The sequence below is a fragment of the Sardina pilchardus genome, chromosome 19, assembly GCF_963854185.1.
Source record: "Sardina pilchardus chromosome 19, fSarPil1.1, whole genome shotgun sequence".
Taxonomy (NCBI): domain Eukaryota; kingdom Metazoa; phylum Chordata; class Actinopteri; order Clupeiformes; family Clupeidae; genus Sardina; species Sardina pilchardus.
In genome coordinates, this window is record NC_085012.1 from 10,777,209 (window position 1) to 10,787,588 (window position 10,380).

The window sequence follows — 10,380 nt, forward strand, 5'->3', positions numbered from 1 at the left end:
AAAAGGTTCGCACACTTGAAGTCCTTCTTTTTAGTTTTATTTTCTTTTCTTTAGCACAGAATAATGACGTTTCGACCGTGTGGTCTTCTTCAGATTCACCTCTGAAGAAGACCACACGGTCGAAATGTCATTATTCTGTGCTAAAGAAAAGAAAATAAAACTAAAAAGAGAGATTTCAAGTGTGCGAACCTTTTTCCATTGTTTATGATTTACCCTTGTTCTGCACCTTGACCTGGGATGTGCACAAACTTTTTTACTATAACTCCTATGATGTACCCTTCAACATGGTTTAAAGAACCATTTAGGGGTGCCATGTATGAAGTATGCAATAGAACTATACTTTTTTTAATTGTGGTCCATACATTTGCTGTAGACTTTTGAGTGTGTTTTGGAGGATGCAAAAGACCTTCTCAGAGACTTTAGTTATATCAAATTACTTCAGTGTAAAAAAGGCACCGTCTAATCTGAGGGGTGTGCATTTCAGTAACCGAATGCATGCTATAAACATGGGACTTTTTTGTCATTTTTTTTTTTATCCATGGAGATTCCATGGCATAGTGCTAGATCAGGGTTAAAGGGTTTTTTTAAACCTCATAAAACATATTCCTCCCCCAGCTGACACAGCATCAGTGGGTATATCTAAGGGAGTGTCACTGTCAGTGTAATGTTTGTGTGAGGGCGCTTTTCTCATTTGACGTCGGGCGCAGAGGCCTTCTTGCTGGAAGCGAGGTGCAGGGCCTCGGACGCCCGGTACGAGAGCGCGCTCATCTTGGAGCTCAGGCTGGTGTGGCCGGCCCTGGAGTTGGGCTCGCAGCGCAGCAGCCGGAACAGGTTCTTGCGGAAGTTGTTGCCGACGAAGCCGTAGAGCAGCGGGTTGATGCAGCTGTTGAAGAAGGAGACGCAGATGGTGAAGGGCATGGCCGTGTCGATGATGTCCACCACGCGGCAGTTCTCCACCACGTCCAGCATGGCCAGCATCTCCATGAAGTGGAAGACCTGGTGCGGCACCCAGCACAGGAAGAAGGCCAGCACGGCCGCCGCCAGCATGCGCAGCACCTCGTCGTCGCGGGAGCGCGTGGAGCGCTGGATGCGGCCGCGGGCGCCGAGCAGCGTCCGGCCGATCAGGCAGTAGCACGTGATGATGACCAGGAAGGGCACCAGGAAGCCCAGCACGCTCTTGAGCACGCTGAGCGCCACCAGCAGGCCCATGTGCTCGGAGCGGTGCCACACGCCGCACACCGTGCTGTTCTCGATGCGGAAGACGTCGCGCGTGTACGCCGTGGGCACGCTCAGCACGAGGGCGAACACCCAGATGAGCACGCACGTGAGGCGGGCGTAGACGAGCGTGCGGCGGCGGCGCGAGCGCACCGGGTGCACGATGGCCAGGTAGCGGTCGATGCTGAGCGCCGTCAGGAAGAAGATGCTGGTGTAGAGGTTGAAGATGACCAGGCCGGCGCTGGCCTTGCACAGGAAGCCGCCGAACGGCCAGTGGTAGCCCGTGGCGGTGAAGGTGGCCCACATGGGCAGCGTGAGGACGAAGGTGAGGTCGGACACGGCCAGGTTGAGCACGAAGACGTTGGCGACCGTCTTCAGCTTCATGTAGCAGTAGATGACCGCCACCACCATGCTGTTGCCCACGATGCCGATGACAAAGTTGCAGCCGTACACCACGGGGATCAGCGTGAAGATGATGGTGTGCCGGCCCGAGCTGTTGCAGTTCAACCGGACGCTGGTTCCCGATGTCAGGTTTTCCATTTTTTTCTCTTCTCTCTCTCTCTCTCTCTCTCTCTCTCTCCGCCCCACTTCTTTACCTTCTTCTCGTATTCTGTTTTAATGCTGTATCCTGTAACCTTAAACCGGGCGCCAAGCTCCACACGGGGGGTTCGTTTGTGGCAACCAATACCGGCCTCGGGGGCTGAGGCCTCAGCGTCTCCTATAAAAGAGAATGACAAAAAATGTCACAGACAGTCTAGGAGAGGAGTGATCATTACCAAAGGCACGGACCATAAATGCTAGGCCCGAATGAGCGGGCCTTAAAGTGTCTGTGCAGCACCGTCTCATTAAAAGCTGCACGTTAAAGCCACGGCAAAATGTTTATGTTATTTCTGTAAAACAAGAGGCCATCAAAAACAGATGTTCAGTGTTATTCAATAGTGGAAATGCCCAATGAAAAGTTGTTACAAGGGACAGTGTGCATGCTATCTCGGTTCCACCTCAACCCAATATTGCCATACTTTACAAGCGGCTTTGCTGAAAAATGGCAACAGTAAAAATGTATAGTGTTTATCAAATGGGCCGTCCATCTGGACAAACTGTCAGTGGCCGGAAGGGGAGCATTCAACGTCTAGTGTTATGACCCATGCTAATGAAGACTGCATGCCAACCAGCATGCCTGTGTAACTAAGCCATTAACTATAGAGGGAGAGAGTGTGTGTGTGTGTTTATGAGTGTGTGTGTGTGTTCAAGAGTGAATGTATATGCACATGCGTGTGTATGTCTGTGTGTGTGTGTGTGTTTGAGAGAGGGAGACCCTTGCAGGAGTCACGTTCTATGCTGCACTGACTGCGCTCCATTGGACACAGCGTGAGAATTCCTAATCAGTGCGCACCTAAACACACAGGACTGTAGGGGGCCAGGACGGTGGAAAGTTTCCCTGTGAGAAAATCAAAACCTGTGTTCTCTGGGAAATTAGCCTGCGGCTCTTTTTCTAAAAGGCATTACTAGGGACATAAAGTGAAGGGGAGATGCATGTTTAATGCCTCCGCTTCCCTATGTCTCCCTCTATTATTTTTAAGTAGGCCTAGAATTAAAATGCACGCCATTAGCTGTACCCTGCCACGTGAACTAACAAGCGCAGACATGCGGTCAACAGCTAAACCTACGTAATGGATCTGTACGGAAGAAGCATCTTGTTCAAAGACAGCAAGTCGTTCTTTACTGGGCACATAAAAAGGCTTTTATGATATTGTGGGCATCTCATCGCCAAACTATTGCATGACCTCCGTTCCACATTTTGCAGGTTACTTTTTTGGCCACAAGATGGCGACCTCTTTATGTCACATCCTCTGTCCTCTGTCATATGTTTGACGATTCCTCTTGTGAGATAAATGAAATTGCGCACAAAAGAATTGTGTCGTTGACCCTGTATCTTTAGGAAGGACACATTCATCTCAGCCCAAAAGATCTCATTACCTGCCATCAGCCCATGCCCCACTTGGCATTTATTAGAGACTTTATGATCACCCCCGCGCTGCTCTGCCCTCGTTTAACAAAGCCATTCTTCTGCCAAGCATCACCCGTTTTTTTCTCTGCGTTCCGTGTTTGATGTGGCGGAGGTTAAAAAGTGACTTCCTCTGTTAAAGCATCGGCCGCATCAGTTGCAGCTGTAAAAATTATTGAGAAGCAAGAGGCCGTTTTGCGGTGCCAAGGGCAACAGAACAATGAAATATCACTGTGCGTTTCCCCCTGCAGCAGTGGCAGCATACAGATGTCACGGCTTTAGATTTAGATGTGTTTTCTTTTGTTAATGACTCTAACAGTGGGTGGCTGTAAATTAGACCACATGGGGGGACACAAAGCTCAGAAATGACCACGACTTGCGCTCTCTCTCTCTCTCTCTCTCTCTCTCTTCATTGGGAAGCTGAATGTATCTTTTCCTTACGATTCAGGCAGCTAATTCAACCCCACTGTTTAGTGCGATTTGCCAGAACACACATAAGTACAGTATAAATAATGACGATGTTTGTACACGGTTTAATTACATCTGCACATTTAGACTCCCTGTGCATCTTTTTTTTACATTTTAGATTGGCTTGAAAAGTCCATACAATAAATTAAATTGGAAGACATTTGAAATGTTCTGTTTTTACTGGGTATTTTTAGCATGTGTTTGTGGACTCTTGCCTACTTTTCATTGAATGGTCAATGAAAGATAGACACACACACACACACACACACATATACAGTATATGGATTGATAAATAGATTGATAGATAGATGGATGGATAGATAGATGGATAGAAGTTACAGAGAGTACAAGAGAAGCCAACAGAGAAAGAGAGGGGGGGCAGAAGAAAGTGCATTAGAGAGATGGAAAAGTAAGAGACGTGATGTTTCAGGTCCCAGTATTGGCAGACCTCTGTGTGCTGGGAGACGAGACGTCCGAGTGATTTAGTGCTGCGAGTGACCCTGAGAGGTGAATGACGTCTGCAACTGGATGCCACATCACGGAACAGTGGTCATAAAGCCCCGGTGACCACAGACAGGAAGTCAAACAACCCACCGTGCCTATGAAGGGCCCCGCCACCCACACTCAACCAGGGGGGGAAAAGTACCCAGAGCCCAGTGAAATTACCCATCCGCATTATGAAGCGGAGATATGGCTCGGACAACACTCGGGCAGCGTTCCATGTCTCTGCTGGACAGATCAACGTGTCACTTCCACGATTATAAGATTTCAGGTGACATTTTCGGGGGGGGGGGGGGAAGAAAAGAAAAAAAAAGCAAAGCACAATCATCTACATCCTCTGAAAAGATCTTGAATTGCTGACTTAAAGTGTTTTTTTTTTTTTTCGACCAAAAGTTGCCACCAAAGCAGCACTTGGCATCTCAGGGCGTTTGCAGCCGTGTATAGCGTCGAGGACGGGAGCATCTCTCTCTCCCCATCAACAGAACTATCTGTGTGTGACCCATAAAGCTGTGGCGTTCACATGGGCTCCACCATCTGGCGAGTGTGTGGAGGCTAGGCCACTAAAGCCCTAAAACCCGGCACCCCGAGTTAATGATTCATTTCATCCCGCTCTCCTGGGGTCGAGCCGCGGAGCTGCCGCGGCCAGCCTGGAAATGTACATCATCAGCATCTCTGCGCGCACCATAACGCCCTGCGTTTTCTCTTTTTTTTTTCCAGCCGCTTGCCTTTGCCCTCTGCTTCACGACGGAGCCTGCACAGAGCAGGACTAACTGTTGGATGAACCAACACTGTGGTCTTAACACAGACGAGAAGACAACCCCAGTGAGACGTGGAAAGTCGAAAAGAAAAAAAAATGACCAAGTCGATGAAAAGACAAATGCTCCAATCTAAATAACTATTTATCATGCTGGACTTAGCTGTGAGGACATGATAAGCCTACTTTCACATAACTACTACCTAGTAAATCTGTGGAATCCTCGCTTTTGACACACAAGCTGATTTATCGAGGATAGCCTTTCACTTTCGCTGATGACACTCTTATTTCAGGATGTTTCCACAGACACACGAGGAGAATATTTTCCACAACTGGTGTTCCTTATTGAACAAACCATTGGAATTTTTCAAGACAAATGTTACACCGCTCATTAATTTGCTTTGACCCTTGAACAACTGCTCAGAAAGTTATGGCTTCCACATGTTCTAAAGGCTGAGACCAATCCAGATGCCTTTCTGACACAGAAACTGGCAAGTAATTGAACAGAAAAAGTGATCAGCTTATATAGGCAGCAGCGGGTCAATTAAGGAAACTGCTCTCTGAGTGTGTGGAATGCGAAACAGCCGGTACTCTAAACAAGTTCATCAAGGAGGAGGCAGCCTGTGACCACTCTCTGTCAGCAATCTCCTCTTGTCACTCCCTTTCTATCACAGACACACACACACACACACACACACACACACACACACACTCTCTCTTTCCCTCTCTCACACACACACACACACACTCTCTTTTTCTCACTCTCTCTGACATTCTCTCTATCTCTCCCTCACACACTCACACTTACTCCCTCTGTCAACCCCTCTTTCTTTCCCTCTTCCTCCCTCTCTCATCCACTCAACATACCTCTCCCCCAGACCCCCCCTCCCCCCCCCACCCCACCCCCCCTCTATGCTCTCTCTCACCCCCAGTGGGGTCCCTCTCCTGCATGTGAACTGCCTCTTTGGGGGGGTAACACGCCGTTGACTGGATGCTGATCAGGAAGTGAGCCTCCTTTTCCCCAGCGGGGAGCTTGCTGGTTCTGCATGCCTGCCTCGCGCCTTCGCCTGTGTCTCTGGTGGCACAGACTCGCTTTACACAAACACAGTGCCTGTTTTGACAAGAGCCACACTCACTGACCATGCCTAACTATTCCATGAGCGCACAAAACAAACACACGTCATGCGTTTGTCCCTGCAGACATTTATCAAGCGCAACAGTTGCTCGCTAAACGTAATTAGCAGGCCAGCCTCTACATTACAAATGTCTAAACAAACTTTCAAACACTTGCTACTATTTACTTAGCATGTTTGTCGGATTGGTGTGATATATATGCGGATGAATATTAACATGAGTGTAATTAGGAATGAGAAATCACTGGGTCGCACCAAAAGCTTATAAAAGTCACCGTGAGACCCAGAGGCTATAATATAATCTAAGTGGTGTGTGCGGTGTGGGCAGAGTAAGGGAGAGCTCTTACCTGTGTGTGGTGGTGAGGCGATGAGCTCTGGCCAGTTTGAAGGAGGGAGTGAGAGGACGCTCAAGACCTCCTCAGTGCGTCAGTGATGAATGCTGCTTCTGATACTGGGAGTCCACTGGAGCTGTGAGATGAGTGGTGGTGCTCACACACACACACACACTCTTACGCACACACACACACACACACACACAGTGTTGTCACTACAAACATACACACAGGAACTCACAAACACAAACCAGAGAGCACCCTTCACCCCCGCCCCTATCCCATGTTTAAACATCATCTTCATGTTCAGATACCCCCCTCCTCGGTTTACAGCCCTCCCATCTCTCTCTCTCTCTCTCCCTCTCTCTCTCTCTCTCTCTCTCTCTCTCCCTCTCTCTTGTGTGTCCACCTCCAGAGGTCTCTCACCCGGAGGCTTCCTCTTCCTCCCTCCCCAGATCCTGTAAATTGAGGAAAGTGGCACAGCTTTGATTTGTCTGCTTCCCCGTTGCCTTTATTAATAGCTGTGCCCTTGGGTGAAGGGGGAGATGGACAGGAAATTGTCTGGGGTGGTGGGGTTTGTGTGTATGTGTTTTGGGGAGTTGTTGTCGGCCTCTGTTGCTACCGACCCCTTCGAGACAGGTTTTTTTTTCATCCATTTTGTCATCCAATGTATAGATGAGATGTGTAACAGTGTAGAGAATATGAGTACCTTGACCACGGGGTCAAGAAACTGTATGATAATGTGCTGAGAATGTTGATCAGAAAATAAAGGGCAAGGTTTCATATCAGTCAATCTCAGAAAATTCACTAATACAAAACATGTCGATAACCTGAATATTAACTGCTCAATATTCAGATTGAATCACTGTAGCATACTCTTAAGAATCTACGATGAAGTTACATGACATGAAATTCTTCCTGTTTCAATGTCAAACCAGTTCCTCCTTTGTCACTTTCCCCAGAATCGAGGGTTGCAGAGAGGGAAAGAGGCCCCGCAGATCCTCGGCTGAGATGGATGGTGATGGATCACCTGAGCAGGTGCCTTTGTCAAAACGGCCTCTTAGTTTCAGTGTCCACACTGAAGCAGCTGTCTTGTGCGACTTGACGGCCGAGGACAAAAGAGAGAGAGAGAGAGGGGAAAGGAGAGAGCAAACAGAGCGTGTGACTGGAGGTCCAGTTGGGTGGGTTGAGGCAGGCTTGGTGGATGTCGTCACTTTTGTGACAGTGTTTTCACCCGCCGTGGGGTTAGAAACGGGGGGGTGTTTGGTCCCATGCTTGCAAAAAGCAAGTGTTTATATCCAATGAATCAGGCTCATGTTCAATGGAAGAGAGACAGATGGAGATCTGTGGTTGAAGTACTAAATTACATCTGTGAAACTGGCTGTGAAAAATGCAATAAAAAAACCTCCTTTGGAATCGATTTACTTTGATTTTAATGCAGGACAACAGAGACGTATCTGTGTCGGCAAATAGAAAGCCTTGCCAAACGTATTCCAGAGCTCAAATAAAATGTCCACATAAAGGTCCATTAAATTTTGTTTTATATGGAGCAGATATGTTGTGGAGAAAGTCCTTGATTAATGATAAACATATGCTTACACAGACAGGGAGACGAAGCATGGAGCACTAAGCATTGGGACATTTTCCCAGGACGTTGATGTCAAACATGGTATTGTTGATTTTCAAACATGACTACATAAAATCAACAAAGGTCAAAAGTGCTCTTTTGCTACCCAGTTATACCTCAAATAACCATGCTGACCAGTGAGGTCAATGAGCTAGAAATGGAAGAAACAGCTTGAGCAGTACACACTCTTAAAAAAGGGTATGGAATCATACAATATATAGAATTATGCTATAACCAGGCTCTATGTAGCCCTTTTTTTTTCTAAGATTGCATGTATGTTGGTGCTGACAATATCGTTGAATTCCCTGTGGAACCCTTCACACCCTGGTCACTAACAGAAAGTGAGGCCATGGTAAATCAAAAGGTCTATAACATAATGAGGACCTGCCATGCTCACATCAAAGAGAGGTTATCACTGGCAGTAATAGTGCGATTAAATGGACCGTAACTGTTGGTGATTATGTCTGGCTCTTCCAGCACTGCTAGGAACGGCTGGTATTCGTCCATTGGCAGGGGTGAGAACGCCCACAGCGGAAGGCCATGCCTCTGAGATAGCCACCTGCTAGAGTAAGACAATACCCTGTTACAGGAACTGTATGCTGGAACTCTTAATTGCCCTATGGATTCAGAAAATGGCACACATTTCAGTCTTTATCTTATCATTAGTCATAAGACTGGCCAGCCTCGACAGCAATGTATTTTGGCCGAGACAGTTGTTCTTAACATTCACTTGTCAGTGGTATAATTTCTCTACGGAATAACCAGAGTAAACCTATAGGCGAAGAGTTACATTTTAGTCAACTCTCAGCGGTATATGGAACAATGATAATATCAGTTACTTTCTGTGGTGATTTCCACTCTCGTTTGAGCCGCTGAGAAACAAGGTCATAAGTCTGCAATCTTCCCTCACTTCACTGCAGCCAAGGTCCTGAAAATATTTACAATGTCTCTTGAAGGGAAGTGCACTAGCGGATTTGTTGGCTTAGCTACCACCACCTGGGCGTTATCTGTGGATGCCAACGAGTAGGTAGGTTTATTGTGTCATGCTAAAATAATAGAAATGCATTTGCCTCAGCTGTTTCATATAACCATGAGTGTTATGATCCATGAAGCGACATAAAAAGGCCATTAGAGAGGCAGGCGGATTGGAGAGGAACGACAGCAAGGAGAAGGACAGTAGGAGCTGAGAAGACAAACAATCAACAGCAACTAGATACAGAGAATACATCACATTAAATGGTAAATCAAAAAACCAATGCGGCATTCAGCTTATGTGTGATCGTGGTTGTGATCCTTCTCTTTCTCTTAGGACATTTGTCTCTGTGTCAGAGTTGAATGAAGTCCCTGGTGTGTACGCATGCACAGGAGTCAGACGTACATTCGCTGGCGATTGCAGACCCCTGTGCAGTGACCATTTGTCCAGTTTGTCCTCCAGTCATGGAAATTTGAGGCACAAGGCTAGTGTTACCACCACACTCCCACTCAGCGGGAAAAATAGACATGAATGTCAAAGATGAAAAAATAAACATAACACAAACAGGAAGTGGTGTAATATGGTGGATAAAGGGAAGAGGGGGAATAGGGGATCCTCTGACAATATTTTGCTTTTCATTCAAAAGGGGCTATGGGGGTCTTTGCGACCTTCCTTGCAAGGATGGAAAATTACTGAAACCACTCCAAAACATTCCTGCAGAATCTTGTCTAAAATACGCCCTGGGTAATTTCAGCCAGTGGATTGTCTTCTTGATAATAGAAAATGTATGAGAAACAAAAAACCTTTTACGCACACACACACATACACAAAACATTTATGGTTATAGGGGCTATCAGTTGTAAACATCAGGAATAGATTAAATCAAATAATAGCGAAAAGTTAATGTTTCCCATACGAGAGCAAACCCAGTATCACTGCTCCACTGCTACTTCTGATTTGGGTTATTACCCTTATTTGTCAACCATGTTTAGCATATGAGGGCGGAAATGGGCTTTTTTTTTTGTCATTGCTCTCACTCACTGATATGAGCAGACTGCACAAATGCAAAATCTCACACAGTAGCGAGTTGCAGGCTAATATTCCGATGGGAGATAATTTTGCATCTTTTCTTCCCACACTGAATTCATTTTAGATCATCAAGCAGAAGGGCAAGATTTCTCAAGTAAAAATATCCTCCAACTCCTCTGCTTGGCTTGTTTGTGGAGTTTTGCCTCAAGGAAATGCATGCCCCTCTGGTACAGTATGTGCTGTCTTCCAAACATGTGAATAAATGGATAAGTAAAAATGTGTGCTTGAACAGATACGTAAGGATTCCTTTGGTACTGTTTATGCAAGTATGTGAGTGTCTTTA

The 10,380-nt window shown here is 46.5% G+C and overlaps 1 protein-coding gene across 1 annotated transcript; it reads right to left on the minus strand.

The window, feature by feature from the left end:
• Positions 1-143: 143 nt before the first annotated feature.
• On the minus strand, positions 144-6,519 carry agtr1b (angiotensin II receptor, type 1b). Its single transcript, XM_062521243.1, has 2 exons — positions 6,424-6,519; positions 144-1,933 (listed from the first exon to the last, which is right to left on the minus strand). Exon 2 carries the CDS (start codon positions 1,753-1,755, stop codon positions 688-690), a length of 1,068 nt encoding a protein of 355 aa, XP_062377227.1. The 5' UTR covers positions 1,756-1,933; positions 6,424-6,519; the 3' UTR covers positions 144-687.
• Between the last annotated feature and the right edge of the window lie 3,861 nt (positions 6,520-10,380).